Raw genomic sequence first — 23,110 nt, 5'->3', positions numbered from 1 at the left:
AAGTGTTTGCAGTACCACCGGTTGACACTACATATTTCCATGGATGGTACTTTTGCAAGGTAAAAATCCATCAGCATACACAAATAGTTTTCTGCATATTCTATCTGAAAGAGAACAAGGTATCTGCAAAGAATTCCAACAGCCCCTTTATCAGTCCTCACCCAAAAAGCTGCAAGACTTAGAGAATTCTTCTGCGCATCAGTAAAAGATAACTGAACAAAGATAATGTTATGAAAAGCACCATAGAATCTGCCAGAGTTCTGCTTACTGGTTAATTTTTAATTTCCTGGTGAAGAATAAATGTTAAAACCTTTCTTAGCTTTAATCTCATCAGTACCTAAAGCATTAGCAGTCGGCAAACAAACAGCCTTGTTCCCCATTCATATTTTTCTTGTGTACCCCTGCAGTTTCCGCACTAGTAATGTGCAGAATGTGAAAATTATTTGCAATATCTCAAGGCTTAATCTCACATCAGGATGAAGTTTATAATCTGTTAAATATACCTAAAGGATATTTACTTGTTTATTGTGCTAATCTAAGTCAGCCTAACTTTGTTTTAGTCTTAAATTGTGTTACAATTTATATTTAATTTATGTTTTTCTTGCTGCTTATATGATGCTTTGTGCCTGTGATGCTCCTGCAAGTAAGTTCTTCATTACACCAGTGCATACATGTATTTGTGCTTATGAGAATAAACTTGAATTTGACTTTGGTTTTGAAATAGATTTTCACTAAATTCTTCCATTATCATTTTCTCTTTGTCTTTGTTTCAGAGACATGATGTTCCAGCTTTGAAGGGTGGGAAATAAATTTGTGGTTTAATTTTTGTGCAAGAGCCCATCTATGACTTGCATCTCAACAATGCACTATACCATAAGTCACTGTACCGTGATGGGCTGAAGCCTAGAAGCCTGAAGAAATGTCTAGGAGTTGGAGGACTGTCTGTGTGTGTGAGTGGGATGGAGGGTGGGAGACAGTAAACAGGCTTGTTCTATTATTTGTTGTATTTGCTTCTGTTGTGTTCTGTGTTGTTCTGCCAGGCATTGTGGGCACGTAATGTTGGCACTGGAATGTGGCCTCAGTACATCCGTACTTGCGTTGGTTGTTAAAGCAAATGACGTATTTCATTGTATGCTTCGATGTACACATAGTAAATAAATCTGGGTCTGAATAAGGCCAGCTGATTAAATCTGTTTCCATTTTTAATCAGTCATTATTTAAGGGCAAAGAAATGAATGCAAAAGAAACAGGCACCTTTAAGAAGAAAATGAAGTGGTGCAAACACTGCAAACACTTGCTCACAATGAACAGGCACAGAGGTATTTGTTTTAAAAGGGCTTTGCTGTCAGCATGAGATATTCAAAAATCTTAAGGGAGATTTTCATAAGCATGACAAAGAGTTTCTCAAGTACCTGTACTGCCTTGCCTTAACAGTGAGACTTATATGTTTAAAAAGATGGTGAATTTGGCATTGGCAAAATGGTATAGGCTTGGTTTCCATCTGAAGAAAAATGGCACTCATTCAGGGAAGGGAGGACGTATCTGGTAGTTTAAAAATTGGGCTGTGACTGTACAAGTCTCCTGCAATAGGTGTATTTAAAAAGACCAGCTGAAGACCATAGGTTGGGTTGTTTCCAACTTGTCTTTCTCCTAGAATGAGAAAAGGAAACTGTAGGGTGGGAGGTAAAGGGGACGGAGGGGTGTTGAAGTGGTAGCTAGTAACAGTACATGAATTTAACATGGGGTAAGAATAACATAGAAACATAGAAACATAGAAAATAGGTGCAGGAGTAGGCCATTCGGCCCTTCGAGCCTGCACCGCCATTTATTATGATCATGGCTGATCATCCAACTCAGAACCCAGCCTTCCCTCCATACCCCCTGACCCCTGTAGCCACAAGGGCCATATCTAACTTCCTTTTAAACATAGCTAATGAACTGGCCTCAACAGTTTGCTGTGGCAGAGAATTCCACAGATTCACCACTCTCTGTGTGAAGAAGTTTTTCCTAACCTCGGTCCTAAAAGGCTTCCCCTCTATCCTCAAACTGTGACCCCTCGTTCTAGACCTCCCCAACATCGGGAACAATCTTCCCGCATCTAGCCTGTCCAATCCCTTTAGGATCTTATACGTTTCAATCAGATCCCCCCTCAATCTTCTAAATTCCAACGAGTACAAGTCCAGTTCATCCAGTCTTTCTTCATATGAAAGACCTGCCATCCCAGGAATCAATCTGGTGAACCTTCTTTGTACTCCCTCTATGGCAAAGATGTCTTTCCTCAGATTAGGGGACCAAAACTGCACACAATACTCCAGGTGTGGTCTCACCAAGGCCTTGTACAACTGCAGTAGTACCTCCCTGCTCCTGTACTCGAATCCTCTCGCTATAAATGCCAGCATACCATTCGCCTTTTTCACCGCCTGCTGTACCTGCATGCCCACTTTCAATGACTGGTGTATAATGACACCCAGGTCTCGTTGCACCTCCCCTTTTCCTAATCGGCCACCATTCAGATAATAATCTGTTTTCCTATTTTTGCCACCAAAGTGGATAACTTCACATTTATCCACATTAAATTGCATCTGCCATGAGTTTGCCCACTCACCCAACCTATCCAAGTCACCCTGCATCCTCTTAACATGTCACATCTTCCAGTAGAGACAGCATTATCCCAGGCCATGCTTCCACCCTGCTGCCACCTTGATGATACACCTCTTGCTCCTCAAAGACTACGGCTTACTAAGTATTGGCTTTGACTTCATATGCTATAATGGACAAATATGCAATTTGAATGTCAGCAGCTAACCTGTATTATCAAAATGAGGACAAGCCCAATTTGAGCCTATTCAATTGGGGCAAAAGTAAAAAGAAATGCAGGTACTCAAGATGTGAGTTTAAAAAGAAATAGAAAGTGTGGGAATGTAGTCAGCAGCTCAGGCAGCATCTATGGAGAAGGGAAAACAGTCAATATTACAGATCTAGGACTCCGTTTCTCTTTTGACACCTGCTGCCTGATATGTGAAGTGTCTGCGGCATTTTCTGCTTCCTTTAGCTGAGCTGCTGCAGCTGTGCTGATTATTTGAATCTCCAGCCCCAGATGTTTTAAATATCCTCACTGCCATGCACTGCAAAATTTCAATTACAAAGTTATGTTTCCTTCAAACCAAGGTCAACAGAAGATGATGAGGTAGATTTTTTTTTGATTGAGAGCAGCAATCTTTATGAAAAAGCCTTGGTGATTGTATTTTTCTTTTTAAGAATGAGAATGCTAGATGATCCCTGTATCATTTCATCACATTGCCCTTGGATCTAAATAACATATGTTGCAATGCAATTTGTGTATGGAAACAAATGAAAGGTTTGCAATCATTTTTTCATGAAGACATTACCCTTCAAAATTTCTGTGTCAGATGTACAATGAAATGCAATTCAGCATTACATTTATTGTACATTGTAATCATTAATTCATGGTTTTGACTTGCATTGGTCTCTAAGAATCCCTTGACAAATTCTTTCAGGATGCTGGAAATAACAATTTTGATTAGGATTATTCCTCAGGGTGCCTCAGTAGTTCAAGCTTTCAGCAGTTAGCACTCCCATATAGAGGGTAGCTCACACTATAACAGGCCAGTTTGACATTCAGACTTACTTACCTCAGCTGTGGAATCTAGGACATTGGATAAAAAGACAGTTAAAAGCAAAATGTTAACTTGGGAGTGGGAATGAGAATAACTGAAGTTCTGGAGATCATTAAGAATAACTTGCTTTTTATTCATATAATAAAAAAATTACAAATATAAACCATACAAAATATTTTCATTCTTATATTTGTAAACAAGGCATCTAATGTTACATTACATTGCTTAAGCACAATTGTCACTCATGTTGCCTCCCCCCCCCCCCCAGAGTGGTACACTGATACAATAATTGAGGAGCTTCCTCACCTACATTCGTCACTCCCTCTCCATCAGAGGAAGAACCCAATACTGTGGTTCTTCCACTGGGAGTCCTTGTGGTTGGTGTACCAACCTTCAGTGTGTCCCTCAGCACATACTCCTGCAGCCTGGCGTGTGCCAGTCAGCGGAGTTCCTCTACGGATATCTCAAAGTGCTGGCAGACCAACAAGTTCTGAGCAGACCAAAGGGCATAATTCACCAAGATGATGATCTTCCAGCAGCATTTGATATCTGTCTCTGCGTGTGACCTTAAGAACAGCCCTTAGAGAGTCCTCTGTCATATGACTGCTCAGGATGAACCATGTCACAAGCCCTTGCATCCTTCCCCACACCCTCTTCGCAAACCCACAGTCCACAAGGATGTAAGTGACTGTCTCGATCCCTCTACAGTCATCGTGGGGGCAGCGTGCCGTGGGAGTGATGTTCTGAGCCTGCGGGAAGGATCTGACCTGGAGGGTCCCCCTCAACACCAGCCAAGCAAGAACTTAGTGCCTGCTGTTGAGATCTGGTAATGAGACATTCTGCCAAATGGCCTGGGCAGTCTGCTCAGGGAACCACCCCACTGCGGCCATTGAGTCCTTCTCTTGCAGTGTCTGCAGAGCGAAACCGGTGACCAATCCTTGATGGACTGGCGGTCAAATCTGTTGGTCTGTCACAACAATTCCGATGAAGGACAGGTCGTGTAGCAAAGTTCAGTCAACACTTGTGACAGATGGAACCTCAGCACGTAGTGGTATGTGATGTCCATGTATTTAAGTTCCACACGCAGCCTGCTGCAGCTACACACGAATGCGGTCATCAGGAAGAGGGCAACACTGGGTACGTTTCTGCCCCTGTTGACCAGGGACTTGTGCATCATGACCCATCTGACTCAATCCGTCTTGGATCCCCAGATGAACCAAAAGACAGCCTGGGTGACTGCCAAGCTGGAGGAGCAGGAGGCAGGCCGCACCTATGCCAAGTACACCAGCACAAAGTGGACTCCGCACCCGAAGACCAGGTCCTTCTCCATTATTGAGAGGGAACATCCTCCCAACAGTCTTAATTTCTGTTTTGCCCTTCCAGTCTGCTCCAGCCAATTCTTGTTTGAGACCTTGGTCCCTCTGAACCAGATCCCCAGCAATTTCAGGTAATAAGACCTGAACGGAGCAGTTGTCGAACAGCATGGCCTCCCGCTTTGTGTGGTTAAATTTGGTCCCTGATAATAACTCAAACTGCTCGCAGATGCTGATCAATCTGTGAACCGACCTCATGTCCGAACTGAAGACTCTGCCATCATCTGTGTACAGGGGGCTTTTCACTTGGCCTCCTCCACTGCTTGGCCGTGTCACCTATCCTTCTGGATGGCTTCAGCAAAGGGCTCTACAGAGCACACAAGTGAGACAGGGAACAGTGTGCAACCCTGCCTGACTTCAGACTTAATGGGGCTGCACTACAGATGTCTGTGTAGAGATTCTTTCCCCTCATCCTGTTTTGGAGGCATTGTTGAAGGCCTTTTCCTGGTCCTTGCTCACCAGGCAGCCATCCACCCCTCCTGTCCTGCATGTAGACAATGGTGTCCCTGAGCAGCATGAGGCTGTCAAAGATCTTCCAGTCTGGTACAGCACATGACCCTGTTGGTGATGGCCTTGGACAGGATCTTATGGTCCACATTCAACAACCAGATGGAACTCCAATTCCTGATGTTATCCCTGTTCCCTTCCGCTTGTAGATGAGGATAACACTGCTGTAATTCTCATAGAGACCGACACGCTGCCAGTCAGAAGCATAACATCAAGTACTGCAGGTCTGCTCCACCAGCGAGTTGCTCAATAGCCATGGAGTTGGACCTGTTTTGTGTCAATTTGCAACCAGCTACGGACATCCAAGGAGGAAAGCATCAGAGGCGATGCGTGATCCAACAAATGGCGCAAATGATTGTCTTGGACATGCTCCTCATGATCCCAAGACCTTGTTGGACATTGGAAAAATGAAGAAGATTGCTAATCTGGTTCACTGCTTTATTGATGAGACCGATGGTGGGGAAGCTGCGTGGCCTCGGTTGTTTCGCAGACCGGGCCCTTATGCCACGGCGTCACCTGTTGCAGCGGCCCAGGTGAAGAGACACTGGAGGCAGTGTGGGAGAGAGCAGAGGTGTCACTGGAGTCAGTGCTGGACTGGAGGCTGGCTCCTCCCGTTGGTGCTGCCCTCCATTGTTCACTTGGTTGAAGACAACCTGGATTGTATTTATCTGTGATGACTGCTTGTTCTTGCAGAAACATGGCTCCAGCATAACATCACATGCCCCTTCCAATCTACAGCCCATGACACTCATGGGCTATATTATTTTGTGGTTATGTTTTTATGCTACCATAATTATATGGAATACATATGCTGTGTGCGAGTATTGGTATCGTGGCTCCAGAGGAATGCTGTTTTGTTCGTCTGTATTCATATGTATGGTTGAATAAAAAGTAAACTTGAACTCAGATTCATGGAGCTGGGGGGGAGGGTGGGGAGGGTGACATCCTCTGTACAACTCTGGTCTCCCAGAGCTGATGTATATTAGATGTGCTGTTCCAAGTTTCCTAGAACTGGGGGAGGCCGATAGCATCTGTACGGCCCCCTCACACACCCCCCTCACCTAGGGCTGGAGGGTGGCTGGCAGAAATTATTCCTCATCATTATTTGCCTGTTGGCCCCCTTCTACTTTTTCCTCTCTAGTTTAGCAATTCTTCTGCCTACCTCACCATCTTCCCGCACATGCTTCATCCTCTGACGAGGAGGAGTTGCTAGTGTCTGTCTACTGCCCTGCCCACTTCTTCCCATTTCAGTTACTCTCAGTAGCCCATTGTCTCTTGGATAGTGTCTTCTAGGACTTCATCCTTTTCACCCACCACTATTCTTCTTTGAGCTGACTAAGCTTGAATATTGATTCTTGGGCAGCCATTCCTGGCCTTGTGACAACCAAGTCTCCATCAAAACAGACCATAACATCATAGTTCCATGGACTGACCTACACTCCAACATCATCACCTTTGTTCCTGATACTTGCCACATTCAAATAGACACATTTCAACCCATCCAACTGACTGCAATTATGCCCTTTCCACTGCCTATCCTTCCCTATTGTCTCACTAAGGGCTGCATCTACCTTTACACTAACTGCTCCAATCTCTGACCTATCACTCTGGTTCCTATACCCCGTCAAACTAGTTTAACACCTCCAAAAGCTCTAGTAAACCTGCTTGCAAGAATGTTGGTCACCCTCAAGTTCAGGTGTAATCCATTCTTTTGTTCAGGTCATACATTCCCCAGAAGAGATCCCAATGATCTACAAACCTGAAACCCTGCCCCTACACCAATTCCTCAGCCATATGTTCATCTGCCAAATCATCCTCATTGGCAAATGGGACAGACAGCAATCTAGAGATTACCACCTTTGAGGATCAGCTTTTCAACTTTCTATGAAGCTCCCTATATTCTCTCTTCAGGACCTCATCCCTTTTCCTACATATGTCATTGGTACCAATATGTACCAAAACTTCTGGCTGTTTATCCTCCCTCTTAGTGATGCTGTGAACCCAATCTAAAACATCCCTAACCTCCGCTCCTGGGAGGCAACATCCCATCCAGGAGTCTCTTTCATGCCTACAAAATCCCCTGTCTGTTCTCCTAACTATTGAATGCCCTATCAGCAGCGCTTTCCTCTTCTCCTGTTCTCTACTGAGCCACAGAGCCAGACTCAGACCAGAGACCCAATCACTGCTGCTTTTCCCCACTCAACAGTATCCAAGGTGTTACACTTGTTATTGAGTGAATTGGTCACAGGGATACGCCTTTTCCCTCTCCTGAATTTACCCAGCTACTTGTCTCCTGCAACTTAGGGGTAACTACCTCCCAGAAGCTCCTATCTATCAACCACTCATTCACCCAAATGAGCCGAAAGTCATCAAGCTCCGACTCCACTTTTTGCAGACGTAGCAATCAGGGAGACTAGACGTCTTCCATATCTTCTACTTCTTGCATGAGGAGTACACATTGATCTAGTATCCATTCTCTCTAATCTAACTTGGCAGTAATAGACAAGGAAAGAGAAACTTGACATAAACCTCAGCCTAGCTTCTACCTTTTCTTGCCTAAGTCTCTGTTCGCCACTCTATCCCTGTCCCATTCCAGCAATGGCCACTCCGCTTAAAACTAAATTCTCTTTTTTTGGCCTTTGCCAAGTACACATTAACTCAAACAATCTCAATCTCCACACAAAGTTTCAACAGGCCCTGTTCGCTTTTTAAATCTAGCATTTAAATTCCTCAAACATCTGTCTCCGCAATCTCAAAGTCTGCAGAGTGTTCCAACAGGCTCCTCTCACTTTTTAAAATCTGGCTGGCGCTAGTTGCAACAGGAAAACAAGCTAAGACCTGGAAGAGGGCAGAGCATTCATCCTCACAGTAAGATGCCAGGGGAAGATGGGAACCTCAAATAATGACAAAACTTCTAAATTAAAATGAATGGTTCTCATTAGGACTCATTAAGCATCCCTTCATAAGCTAAACAAAGCAAACATTATAAAGAGGCACTAATTGGTTGAGTGAATGGGGAAAATAAATTTTATGATTGGCAAATGTGAGGCTATCAGAACTGCTATCCTAGACTTACCAAAGACGGAGACAAGAGGTTCCGAAATGCTGTAAAGGGAAAAATTAATGGGAACTTGAGGAGAACATGGATCATGAATGCCTACAAACAATAACCAAATAGGTCGAAGGAATGCTGTGAACCCAATCTAAAATTATATCAGGAGTCTTGAAACAGAAACGTGAGAAATTATATTTGGGCGACGTAATGCCTGGTGAGGTCATACCTGGAAAACTTAGAGTGTGACACTTTTGGAAGGACATATTGGCCTTGACTGAATTTCAATCAAGAAGTTGCAGTCAAGATATATCTGGATTTCAGGGGCGAACTTACTGCGAGGACAAGGGTGTCTTCTGGCCTATGAAATTAAACCCAGAGTTGGTGATGTTCCCATTTAACAGCTCAGTGGGGATTAAAATGGTGGGCTACTTTTGCCTCAATAATTCCTGACATTCTAAACAGAGGATTGAGGAGGCAGTGATGCATTCCCAGAAACAGAAGCAGTATCTGTTTATGAGGATGCTTAAAAGCTGACTGTAAAACTTTAAAGAGGATGACAAGGCTCTATGTCCTCCTACTTAATGGGATGTTGGGTCAGGGTGTCAGATCTATCTCTTCAAATGAGCCCTATTCCCAATTGTAGAGAAGGGGAAGGGAGTTAATTCTAACATATACAGTTGATTTTGCTTTAAATCAGCAGATATAAGGAAGAAATTACAGTTAAACTCAAAACAATGCTTCAGAAAAAATATGAACAGCTATCATTAAAGGTGATCTGTTTTGTTAACCTGGGCTTGTGTAAAATGGGATTAGTGTAGGTTTAATGTAATGGATGATTGACTGTTAGCATGGACTCAGTGCTCTAAAGACCCCGTTTCTGTGCCGTGTGGCTCTATGACACTAATTTACCATGTGTAAGTTGAAACAAGTGATCTTGGAAGAAAACAGATGTTAGATTCAAAGTTCTGTCCTCCTGGGGTGAAGAGCAATTAAAAACAACAACTTCCAAGCAGCTACTAGAAGTGTCAGTGAAACACTTACTGTGCACAGCATCTTGCTATGACCTTAACAACAGAGCTAGTTCTAAAGAGTGATAGACAGATACAGTCTGACAATAACAGTGATTTAAGCACTTGTGACTATGTTGAATATCTCCAAGCCGGGAAACCTTGCCTGCATGTGTTGGAAATGTGTCAATCTGATTATACTAAGCAATTCTGTGTACATATTCAGAAAAGAAATTGTATTTTAATTGATCAACAATATCACTGTTGTCAGCTAACAAAATTAATTCTCAGAACTGAGCTTTGTTTCCTCGATCACCACAGGCACTGGAGTAAGATTCTGTTCCTAATGCAGATGAAGTCTATAGTATACCTCATCAATTTTCCCACCTGCTCAGAACATGACACATATTTCATCGCTCACACTGTTACCTACAGTGTTAAGGATTAAATGTAAATCAGAAGCATTCTGAATGTTTGTATTTCAATCCTCCTTTACCAGGTTTTTACCTTCTGCCATCACATGCTATATTTTTTGCACGGAAGTGCACACCAAAGCAATTTGAAATCTGAATAATCACGGCCTCTGGTTGATCTTCAAATTTCCTGTGCAGAATTCAATGCAGCAGAGGGTCCGTTTATATTTCATTGTTTAAGCCAATAGCACCAAGCTGTGCCCTCATCTCAGCATTACTCTCCACTCAGAATTCTTACAAATATAGTTAACATTGAAACATAATGATTTGTGGGGTCAATTTGGATCATCTATAACATTATATTTAAATTATTTTTTTAAATGTTGGCTCCATGCCCGCAGTATGCATTTGCAGCGGGGTGAATTTCACATACTGAGAAACCAGACTGAAATTCAGAACAAAAAGTCCCACTGCTGTATGACCCCTGATCAATTGTTCCAGAAAAATATCAGTTATTCTGTGATCTAAAAGCCCACTGTGTTAATTAGCATGGTGCAAATTAATTCCTGTGTGTGATAGCATTAAATCACTGATTTACTTTCCAACAAAACTCCCAATCCTAGCAACATCAAATTCTATCCAATAGATTCTTCCTACTAATCTAATTTCTCTGATTCAAAAGAAAGCATTTTATATCTGTCAGTGATTGAGTCAAAATTAGACATCCACTTGGTATTCAGTCTTTTGATAATCAGAATATCAAAACTGAACACCATGTGTGTTACTCAAGTTCTTCTTGGCCCTGTCCCATACCTTGCCTTTGGATATTCAAACTCTCCTTGGCATTACCCTATCACTGGGCTTCACTTTGCTCTCACCACCCCTCTAACTCCATAAGTTAAAACTCGTTTGAATTCTAACTTTTCTCATGTCAGATAAAAATTCATTCTGAACTGTTAACTCTCTCCCTCCGTAGATGTTGCCTGACCCACTGAGTAATTCACTGATTTTCTATGTTTTTTTGTTATCTTTGAACATTAATGGGAAAAAACTATTAAAATCAACACAATCAGGGCAATGTAAAACTTCAAGTATAATATCTATGCAAATATTCAAAGAAAATATCATGAAAATATAAACAGCTGATAATTTAGCTGAGCAGTGGATGGTAATGAAAGGCAGATGCTAAAGTCTGGAGCAACAATCTGCTTGAGGAACTATCACTGTGTTCGACCAAAACTCTGATCCCAATCTTTGGTCTTGAGGCAGGGTTCCACCCCAAAACAGTAGCAATTCTTTTCCTCCCTCGGGAAATATTGTAATTTGTTCAGAATGATTAAAATTGACCTTAAATTAAGGACATAATAAGGGTAAAATAATTACTGACTGTAAGTGGTTTTAATCTCAAGATTTGTTCTTTATTTTTGATTGTCCATTTATATTTGGCCATAATTCCCAAACCAAAAAATTACCCTACATAAAACTATTGATGCACTGACATCCAGCCATGATTGTCTAATCCATTCTGGGACCTACTACCCTTTGTTGACACTTGGGCATAGGATCCAGATCAGTTCACTGACATGGGACTTGTTTTCAACAAAGCAGGACAAAATACTAGCAATGTAACATTTTTAATGTAAAATATTCTCTATTGCCCCATTTTCTTCATTATTTTCAATCTTTATTTCATTAAATAGTCATCTTTGTGTGGTATTGGTCTAATTCAACTGCCATCTCTACCCTAAGGCACAATTATTTATGTATGAGACTCAACAAGTAGTTAATGTTGCTCCATTATTCAATAAGGAAACCAGGGATAATCGGAATCCAAATCCAAATCAGAATCTGTTTTAGTATCACTGGCATATTTGTTGTTTTGTGGCAGCAGTACATTGCAATACATAATAATAAAAGCTATAAGTAAATAATACGTATATATCAAAAGAAAAGCACGTAACTTAAATAAGTAGTGCAAAAAGTGAGGAAAAATACTGAGGTAGTCTTCATGGATTTATTGTCCATTCAGAAATCTGATGGCGGAGGGAAAGAAGCTGTTCCTGAAACATTGAATGTGTGTCTTCAAGTTCCTGTACCTCCTCCTTGCTGGCAGCAATGAGAAGAGAGCATATTCTACAGTGTTAGGGAAGTTATTGGACAGAATCCTTAGGGATAGGATTTATGAGCATTTGGAAAACCATGGCCGAATTAGGGACAGCCAGCATAGCATGGATTTGTGTGGGGCAAGTTGTATCTTACTAACTTAATCGAGCCTTTTGCTGAGGTGATGAGGGTGATTGATGAAGTTACAGCTGGAGATGATGTTTACATGGGAAGTTCAAATGCAAGGAGACAATACACTGTTAAGGATGAGATCCTTAACAGCGTTGATGAGCAGAGGGATCTTGGGGTACAAGTTTATAGCTCATTGTAAGTGGCTACACAGGTTGGCAGAGTGGTTAAGAAGACATATGGCATGCTTGCCTTTATTAGCGGAGGCATTGAGTTCAAATGTCAGGAAGTTATCTTGCAGCCTTATAAAACTCCAGCTAGGCCACATCTTGAGAATTGTTCACAGTTTTGGTCACTCTATTATAGGAAAAGCGTTGAGGCTTTGGAGAGGGTGCAGAAGAAATTTACCAGGATGCTGCCTGGATTAGAGGGCATGTGCTATAAAAAGAGGTTGCACAAACTTAGGTTGTTTTCCACTTGAGCTATGCTCTCACCTGTCCTCTTCGCTTCACCTGTCCATCACCTCCCTCTGGTTCCCCTCCTCCTTCCCAATCTTCTATGGTCCACAGTCCTCTCCTATAACTTCTTTAGAACTTCACCTCTTCCACCTAGCCCCTTCCAGCTTCTTGCTTCATCCGCTCCTCCACTCATCCACCTTCCCCCTCACTTGGTCACACCTATCACCTGCTAGCTTGTACTATTCCTTTGCATTCTTATTCTGGCTTCTGCTTCCTTCCTTTCCAGTCCTGATAAAGGGTTTTTTCCTGAAACATGATTGCTTATTCCCCTCCATAGATGCTGTCTGGCTTCCTCTAGCATCTGGTGCATTGCTGCTATTTGTTCTCCATCTCTGGCCGGAAACTCTATTGTCTGTGAGAGATGGCAAACATTTAGTTCTTGTTATGAGAGGGACCCCATCAACCTGCTGGAAAGTAGACAATGTGGTCAGGCGATTTGGGGCAGTGGCACAGGTGGTAGAGCTGAGGAGTCACAGCTCCAGTGACCCGAGTTCAATTCTGACTTCAGGGCTGCCTGTGTGGAGTTTGCAAGCTCTCCCTGTGATGAAGGAAGTTTCCTGGGTGCTCGGGTTTCCTCTTACATTCCAAAAGACAGGCTAGTGGTTTGTAAGTTATCCAGTCAATGTAAATTGGCCTGAGAGTAGTAGAATTAGTTACAGGGAAAATCAGTGGGTGAAGGGGATTGATCTATCAGCTAACATAGACTCAATGGGCTGAAATAGCTTCCTTCGACATCATAAGGAAATAATGGAATATGAACACTTTGGAGAGTGAGCTAGTATCTGAAAATTCCAAGATGATGGTGAAATGAACTGACTAATTCCTATTTTCAAGTTTGATTTGTTCAACATAAAGAGGCAAGCGTAGGTTTCCAGAAAGATAGACTGCAGCTTCTGACACATTTGAGAATGTCAGTTCTTCTCCAGAACATTGCACAGAGTAATTATCACTTGTCACTTGGCTGTTGCTGTACAAGCAAAGCGCCTATATGTCCTACTTAAACCTTACAGGTTTTTGTGCTCCGTGCGATAAAACATGGAGCTTCTACTGTTGAGCTTCAATTAAATTGATGCACAATTTGCATGCAGGAAAAGTGATGGATCTATATATACTTAGGCAAGTTATTTCTATGAAAATACAGAAATGTAGGAGTTCACAATTATCTTGGCCTCTACTAGTCAGTAGTTAAAACCCTTCACAGCTTATGTCAACAAATGGGGAGAACATAAGTGGAGAAATATCCAGGACATATTTGAAGCTAACTGCAATTATGCATAATTTACATATCAATTGGATTGGCCAAACTGGAAAAGGTATTATAGAAGAAGAGTTTATGGAGGGATTGCTTCTTAGAGAAGTATGTTATGCAGCCTATCTGGAAATAGACTATTTCAGGTTTGGTCATGTGTATTGAAGAGATTAGTAAGAGATCTTATGGTTAAGATTCCCTTGGCAATGATGACCACAATAATATAGCATTTCAGATAAAATTTGAGAGTGAACAATACAGTGTTAAAACCACTGTTTCCAACTTAAATAAGAGCAATTATAGTGATCGGAAGACAGCATTGACTGAGGTGGACTGGGTAAGCTACAAGACAGGTCAACAGATGAATAGTGGTCAATAACACTGAGCAGGAATACATCCCAATTTAAAAGAAGGATTTTACGAAAAAAAGGTACAAGCTGTAGTTAACAAAGGAGGCAAGGATACCCGTCGAATCTCACAAAGGTTGGGAAGATTTCAGATCCAACCGCGAAAGACTAAAAAACTCATAAGAAAGGTGAAAATTGCTATTGAGAGAAAATTTACAGGTAATATCAAAACAGATAATAAGAGTTTCTATGAATATATAAATTGTAAGAAGCAGACTAAGGTAAGTGTGGAACTTTCATAAAATGTGGCTACAGTGTTAGAGAAATACTCCATAGATTCTACTGTGCGCAAAAGGGCCAGCCAGCATAGATGTGATGGGACAAAGGGCCTATTTCTGTGCTTTGCAGTTCCGTGGCTCTAAAGCAAGTGGCACTGTGGCCTTTATAACAAAGTACATGGAGTTTAAACACAGGGTGGTTTAGTTATTGATCATACATGGAATACTGTTCATATACAGTATTTGGTCCCCATGCCTAAAAAAATCTTGTGATTAGAGGTCTTCCTATCAAGAGGGGCTGGACAGTTTGGGTCTGTCTTCCTTGAAGCTTAGCAGAATGAGGGTGACCTTATTCAAACCTTTAAGCCCGCTTACATGAGGAACTCATAAGTACTACTCCAGGCTGATCCAGGGTTCGGATCTGAGGACTCAATTTTAGCTCGGAATGCTGTTGTTCACTTCAATTGTTCGCATGATTTTCATTGCTTTTTCTTTCTTTTGCGCATCGAGTGTTGGTCTTTTTATTTTTATTCTTTTTTTTTTGTTAATTTGGGTTTCTTGCTTTGTGGTTTCCCTTGAGCAAGCAGATCTCAAGACTGCATAATTTATACATTCTTTGATAATAAATGTACTTGAGTCTTGAAGCTCCTTGTGGGGCTTGACAAGATCAATGCTGAGATGATAAGAAATTTCTTCACCCACCAGATAATGAATCTTTGGAAATCTCCATGTGAAGAGCTGGAGGTTTGGTCACCAAATCTATTAAAAACAGTGGTTGATTTTCTTTTGGATATCAATTGAATTAAAAGATATGAGAATAATAGAGGAAAACGGCACAGGAAAAGACCAACCATCAGGATCTTACTGATAGGTGGGCAGACACACAGAGTCAATGACTCCCACTTCCAGTTCGTACTTTCTTATGCTCTCATAATGCTGCAAAACAACAAATTTCAGAGCATATGCCAGTGACGATAAACCAGATTCCAATTCTGACTCTGACCTGTGGCAATAAACTGGAAACTTGACAATCTTGGAATTATATAATGTGGTTTACAGAGTACATGTACCTGGCATGCCTTGCCCTGCTGCCAGGTTCTGAGGTCAGGCAGGAAAAATGAGACAATAAGAAGTTGGCAGGAAAAAGTAATGAAAAGCCTGGATAACTTACTGTAGGTATAACCAAGGCCACAACAGCGAGATTGTGATCTAGAATAAACCCTCTTAAAATAGAGAACTGTGCACAATAGATCATGGTATTACCCAAACTAACATTGTGTACAGTGCAAAAAAGCTTATTCATAAGCTACTGAGATTAAGTGAACATTATCACAACATACTGCTACTAATAATGTGGAGAACTGTGCAGATCAAGGACATCACAAGCTCTCAGAGATGACAAATAACCGGTACATGCATTTAATACAAGGAGTGGAGTAGGAAGGTCTGAAATAATGTACCAGCACAAGCAGACTATGGAACAAAATATGTCAGTTGATTTCTTGGCAAGTATCTCAAACTATGAAACAAGGAGAGAGTTTTCATCCTCTGTATTCAGTTAATTACATTTAAGTTGAAAGAATAGCTTTACACAACATAATAAAGGTATGTAAAAATAATGTACATTGTTTTTAGTAGATATATTAGTAGATATTACATAGATTTCTACTGGCAAATTTCTACAGATGTACTGTGGTGAGCATTCTAACTGGCTGCATCCCTGTCTGGTACAGGGTGGGTGGTGAGGGGCTGCCGCACAGGATCGAAACAGGCTGCAGAAAGTTGTGAGCTCAGTCATCTCCATCATGGGCACTAGCCTCTGTAGTATCCAGGACATCTTCAAGGAGCGATGCCTCATAAAGCCAGCGTCCATCATTAAGGACCCCATCACCTAGGACATGCCCTCCTCTCATTGCTACCATCAGGGAGGTGGTACAGAAGCCTGAAGACACACACTCAGTGATTCAGGAACAGTTTCTTCCCCTCTGCCATCAGATTTCTGAGTGGACATTGAACCCATGAACACTACCTCACTACATTTTTTTTGCACGACTTATTTAACATGCATATAAACTTACTGTAATTGACAGTTTTTATTATTATGTATTGCAATGTACTGCTGTCACATAACAAATTTCATGACGTATGCCAGTGGTATTAAACCAGATTCTGATTTCAACATGATATCAACAGTTATTGTTACACTGACAGATTGGGCCATTTTCACTGAGGTAAAAAGTAATCTGATAGAAGCTGTCAAGTTTATAAAGGAACATACATCAAAGTTGCTGGTGAACGCAGCAGGCCAGGCAGCATCTGTAGGAAGAGGTGCAGTCGACGTTTCAGGCCGAGACCCTTCGTCAGGACTAACTGAAGGAAGAGTGAGTAAGGGATTTGAAAGCTGGAGGGGGAGATGCAAAATGATAGGAGAAGACAGGAGGGGGAGGGATGGAGCCGAGAGCTGGACAGGTGATAGGCAGAAGGGGATACGAGAGGATCATGGGACAGGAGGTCCGGGAAGAAAGACGGGGGGGGGGGTGACCCAGAGGATGGGCAAGAGGTATATTCAGAGGGACAGAGGGAGAAAAAGGAGAGTGAGAGAAAGAATGTGTGCATTAAAAAGAGTAACAGATGGGGTACGAGGGGGAGATGGGGCCTAGCGGAAGTTAGAGAAGTCAATGTTCATGCCATCAGGTTGGAGGCTACCCAGACGGAATATAAGGTGTTGTTCTTCCAACCTGAGTGTGGCTTCATCTTTACAGTAGAGGAGGCCGTGGATAGACATGTCAGAATGGGAATGGGATGTGGAATTAAAATGTGTGGCCACTGGGAGATCCTGCTTTCTCTGGCGGGCAGAGCGTAGATGTTCAGCAAAGCGGTCTCCCAGTCTGCGTCGGGTCTCACCAATATATAAAAGGCCACATCGGGAGCACCGGACGCAGTATATCACCCCAGTCGACTCACAGGTGAAGTGATGCCTCACCTGGAAGGACTGTTTGGGGCCCTGAATGGTAGTAAGGGAGGAAGTGTAAGGGCATGTGTAGCACTTGTTCCGCTTACACGGATAAGTGCCAGGAGGGAGATCAGTGGGGAGGGATGGGGGGGACGAATGGACAAGGGAGTTGTGTAGGGAGCGATCCCTGCGGAATGCAGAGAGAGGCGGGGAGGGAAAGATATGCTTAGTGGTGGGATCCCGTTGGAGGTGGCGGAAGTTACGGAGAATGATATGTTGGACCCGGAGGCTGGTGGGGTGGTAGGTGAGGACCAGGGGAACCCTATTCCTAGTGGGGTGGTGGGAGGATGGAGTGAGAGCAGATGTACGTGAAATGGGGGAGATGCGTTTAAGAGCAGAGTTGATAGTGGAGGAAGGGAAGCCCCTTTCTTTAAAAAATGAAGACATCTCCCTCGTCCTAGAATGAAAAGCCTCATCCTGAGAGCAGATGCGGCGGAGACGGAGGAATTGCGAGAAGGGGATGGCGTTTTTGCAAGAGACAGGGTGAGAAGAGGAATAGTCCAGATAGTTGTGAGAGTCAGTAGGCTTATAGTAGACATCAGTGGATAAGCTGTCTCCAGAGACAGAGACAGAAAGATCTAGAAAGGGGAGGGAGGTGTCAGAAATGGACCAGGTAAACTTGAGGGCAGGGTGAAAGTTGGAGGCAAAGTTAATAAAGTTAACGAGTTCTGCATGCGTGCAGGAAGCAGCGCCAATGCAGTCGTCGATGTAGCGAAGGAAAAGTGGGGGACAGATACCAGAATAGGCACGGAACATAGATTGTTCCACAAACCCAACAAAAAGGCAGGCATAGCTAGGACCCATACGGGTGCCCATAGCTACACCTTTAGTTTGGAGGAAATGGGAGGAGCAAAAGGAGAAATTATTAAGAGTAAGGACTAATTCTGCTAGACGGAGCAGAGTGGTGGTAGAGGGGAACTGATTAGGTCTGGAATCCAAAAAGAAGCGTAGAGCTTTGAGACCTTCCTGATGGGGGATGGAAGTATATAGGGACTGGACATCCAAGGTGAAAATAAAGCGGTGGGGGCCAGGGAACTTAAAATCATCGAAAAGTTTAAGAGCGTGAGAAGTGTCACGAACATAGGTCGGAAGGGATTGAACAAGGGGTGATAAAACAGTGTCGAGGTATGCAGAAACGAGTTCGGTGGGGCAGGAGCAAGCTGAGACAATAGGTCGGCCAGGACAGGCAGGTTTGTGGATCTTGGGTAGGAGGTAGAAACGGGAAGTGCGGGGTGTGGGAACTATAAGGTTGGTAGCAGTGGATGGGAGATCCCCTGAGCGGATAAAGTCGTTGATAGTGTGGGAGACAATGGCCTGGTGCTCCTTAGTGGGGTCACGATCGAGGGGTAAATAAGAGGAGGTATCCGCGAGTTGTCGCTGTGCCTCGGCAAGGTAGAGGTCAGTACGCCAGACTACAACAGCACCCCCCTTATCAGCGGGTTTAATAATAATGTTAGGATTAGTGCGGAGGGAGCGGAGAGCAGAGCGTTCCGAAGGAGTGAGGTTGGAATGGGGACAAGGTGCGGTGAAGTCGAGACGGTTGATGTCCCGTCGGCAGTTATATAGGATTACTTATAGTTTATAAAGGCAGTTATATAGGATTACTTACAGTTTATAAAGGATTACTTTAAAGTGAGTATCAATAGATAGTTTTTTATTGATGAATGCAAATGTAAAGCAAAAGAATAAACTGAACAGGATTGCAGAATAAAATAAAATGAGAGGTTAGCAAAAAATTTGGAAACAGAGGAGTCAAAGATTTTCTGCCACGTTTCACTGTTGAAGCAGAATCCAGGGGTAATTTAGAAGAGAATGAGGTTGTGTGGTTCAGAGGCATAAAGTCACAACTGCAAAAGCAATGGTCTGTTTCGGTGAGTCCATATCCAATGAAGACACTGCAATCGATTTGCAAGCCTAGAACTATTATTACTGTCAAAACTCCTTGTATCCTTTATTTTGAAACAGTTCATGGAAATAACATGAGTCTCATGTAACGTCAATAAAATTCACTTTCCCACCTGGTTCTAATTTGTTTTAAAAATGCTGTGTATCTAATAGGACCAATTTAAGAATTGGTGTATGGCTTGGTGAGAGAGTCCCTGTGTCAATAGATAACAGCGTGACACTACTAGTTAAGCTACATGGGGAAGCAGAGATGCCAAAGCGTTTTTCCCAAGTTCCAGAAATTGCAGAAAATATATTTTGAGTGATAAAACTTGTGAGGTGAACTGGTAGGTATGCAGCAACTGATAGTGATGATAGATAAAGAGGCTAGCAATGGAAGGAAAGTCTTGAGTAATAGTATGTCACTATGGAATGTGGTATCTAACCGTTAAAATGGAAAACAACATTAAAAAAAAATGCATTTTCATTTTCATTTGGTCACAAAGTTGCTATTAGGCAATAAACAGTACACTATGCTCAACAATAAATTACAGAGATATATTATTGTTACATTTGTTTTAAGGATTCTCTGTTGACTGGGATTGCTAGATATTGTGACTCTTCAATCACAAGAATCATCACAATCTGGGATTACCTGATCATAATTATTTCAAGAATTTGGGAATATCATACCACATGGAATCCTCGACATGAAGGCAAACTAAATCACGAAGATTCTTAGACACAATGACTATTTGATCACAGATGGAATCTCCTACTTATCAATGAGTGCAGAGAGGGGCTATTATATAATTTTCAAGAAATAGTGAACACATAGCATTGGAAAACTTATTAATAAAAGAATACTGCAGGGATATAGCAGCTTGGGTTTCTGTGGTATTGGAATTAGGTTGTCCATTTATTTATATAATAATTCTTATTAATTAAAATGCTATCTTTTATCAACTAAATCAGTGAACCAAAAACAGCTTAGTTCATTCCTTCAATAAAATTATCCATTGTTTGGGCTTGCTGGACAAAGGACGACCAAAATCCTTGGAATCAGAATGGAATAGGGCACCTTTATGGGCCATGTGTTGGATAGTTCTTGCCAGCAGACTTGCTGTGCAGTAGATTAATGCCTATAAAATAGCACATAAAATCAATTCAGCCATCTGTTGTTGATAAACACAGGCTTAATAAGCAATAAGAACTTTATAGCCAACCATGTGCTCAACATTGAAATTGTTCATTTAAGCAATAAGATTAAAAGAAAGTTTATAAATTAAAACAGATATAATATTGGTATATTTACATGTTGGTTCTGGAGTATAGTGTCACAGAATATGCTTGATATTAATACATGTTATTGGGGGCAAATCCAGAAAAAGGGTCATAAAATAAATTTGGCCTATTCTTATTGCTGTACATGTGAACAAGCTACAGCCACACCCAGGATTATTTGTCAAGTGTCATCTGCTATGCCCAGTAGTTAGCAAACAGAATGAATGAGGAATAAAAATGAGGCTGCTGTACAAGTATCTAACTTCAGCAGAGGTCAGTACAGACAACAAAATATTACGTGAGAAGAAAGAAATGAATATGTATCAAAGAGGAAATTGCCTTGGGTGCTAATTTGAAAAATTGGATTTTGAAGGCTTAGCCACATAGTGTCAGTTTATGTGAAATTGTAATTGAAGAGTATGCACTTCTGGGTTTTGATTGTACAGAACCATGTCTCAAAGAATATAGTCATTTCAGCCTTTAACGGACAATTTATTTGAGATACAGAGTTTTAAATTAAAATAAGGTAATTATTTTCCAATTTCTTCAGCTGGGTCAAGATATTTATTGTTCTGTTTAGAGTTAATGAATAGTTCATGTTTGATGGATCAAATTAACATTCCCATTTCAAACCACTTTTGTCCATAGAGACGTGTTTTCAAGAGGCTAATTTTCCAGTTTGGGGAAGGAGAGGATAAAACATTAAAAATAATCCTAATCATCTCTTCATTGGATGCTCAGATGAATCATAATCTAAAGACACTGAAGTTTTTTTTGGCAGTCAAGCTGGCCTGTATATGATTAATGTTCCCAATTTGAAATTATGAAAATTGCTTTGACTACTTTCCAGATCTAAGGAACTAGTTGGAAAATGCCTGTGTGAAATTGATTAAAAAGATCACAACACTGAAAAATAAAACAGTAGTGAATCAATTATAAAGAACAAGAGAATTATATACAAACCCAATATTGTATAATATTTTACACTAGGTCCCCCCAAAAAATACAGTCACAGCAGCAGGCATAGCTTCTATTAATATTAAACTTCCCAAAGAAAAAAACGGATGAAGGTGAAGGAGAAATACTGATGGCTGCATTAACTTGTTATTTCAGCAATGTTTTTCCATTTAATTAAGGTTATATTCATGTACTTATTCACGCAAAACAATAGCCAAAATAATTATGAGCCACAGACATACAAAGCTTACTTACTCCATGAGAAGAATAAAAATGGCTGTAATGGTTTCAATTCAGAAAACTAATTTTTCTATAATGTAAAATGTACAGTGGTGCAGTTCTATTCATTTTATTTCAATCATTGCTTCTTTACCTCTATATGCACAGTTAAAGAGCTTCAAACTGCAAGATTCATTTGTAATGTATTCTAGACAAAATGGAATCAATAATTTATCAAGTTATCCAACCAAAAACTTAAATCAAGTTTTTAATTCTAATAAAAATCTAGGGCATATAAAATGTTCCAATAAGATGACAACACTATTTAGACGAAAAGATATCACAAATTCTGGCATGACACTGGGAGTGGAATAAGGTAGATTACTGGTCTCTCAGTTCTTTTTGCATAATGGGGCAGCGGGGAAGGGATGTAGAACTGGAGATGATGTACAATTGGGACAAATTATTAATTTTTGTTACCATCTCCAAGTAATTATTAACAACTCCTCTGTGGTATAACTCTTTGTCCTTTGAAAAAAAAAGCTCAAGGTCAAACAACTTAAGTTATTATCAATTCAGGCTTGAGCTACGTACCAAAGAGAAGAATGCTTGTATTTGAGGTGCCAAGTTTGTTCATTGCAACACAGGTGTAGTTTCCATAGTCCTCTTCCGAAACATTAAAGAAAGTAAGCACAGATATATTTCCATTTTTCTTAATTTCTATACCATTGAGTCCATTTAAAAGCCTGAGAAGAACAAAAAGAACTTTTAGTTTGACCTCTGTAATATATCTCATTATTTTTCTGCAATCTTTCCAATAAATATCTAAAATCTCACCACAAATTTAACTAATTGACTCCTGAATTGGAACACAAGATTCAAACTGCACCATTCATAGCTTTCATTTGCTATTGAAAAGGTATTATATAATTTCTTATCCACCCGTAACTTAAGCAATTTAATTTCAATTATCAATGTGTTGGGGGTTCTTCCAACTGAAAAAGCACCGCTTCTTGTTTTAAAAGTTTCAGAGGTTCATTTTCTTGGAAGATGAGCATCAGCGCCTGAATGCAAACACTAGTGAGTAATTCATGTGACATAATGTATTGTCCGTTGTTTAGCACTCTCAGACTTTT

General features: G+C 41.2%; 1 protein-coding gene across 5 annotated transcripts in view; it reads right to left on the bottom strand.

The window, feature by feature from the left end:
* The window catches only part of opcml (opioid binding protein/cell adhesion molecule-like), a 2,222,745-nt gene that overhangs the window by 33,727 nt on the left and 2,165,908 nt on the right, over positions 1 to 23,110 (bottom strand). For 4 of the 5 annotated variants that reach the window (XM_063038344.1, XM_063038342.1, XM_063038343.1 and 1 more), the window contains one exon: positions 22,569 to 22,720. In XM_063038344.1, the coding sequence (XP_062894414.1) occupies positions 22,569 to 22,720 (152 nt within the window). Of the gene's footprint in view, positions 1 to 18,810; positions 20,657 to 22,568; positions 22,721 to 23,110 lie in introns of those variants that run through there. The other variant, XM_063038346.1, reaches the window with a different exon arrangement.

Source organism: Mobula hypostoma, chromosome X2, assembly GCF_963921235.1.
Source record: "Mobula hypostoma chromosome X2, sMobHyp1.1, whole genome shotgun sequence".
In the NCBI taxonomy this organism is placed as follows: domain Eukaryota; kingdom Metazoa; phylum Chordata; class Chondrichthyes; order Myliobatiformes; family Myliobatidae; genus Mobula; species Mobula hypostoma.
The sequence above is the reverse complement of the archived record's forward strand: the minus strand, read 5'-3'. Positions and strand labels throughout refer to the sequence as shown.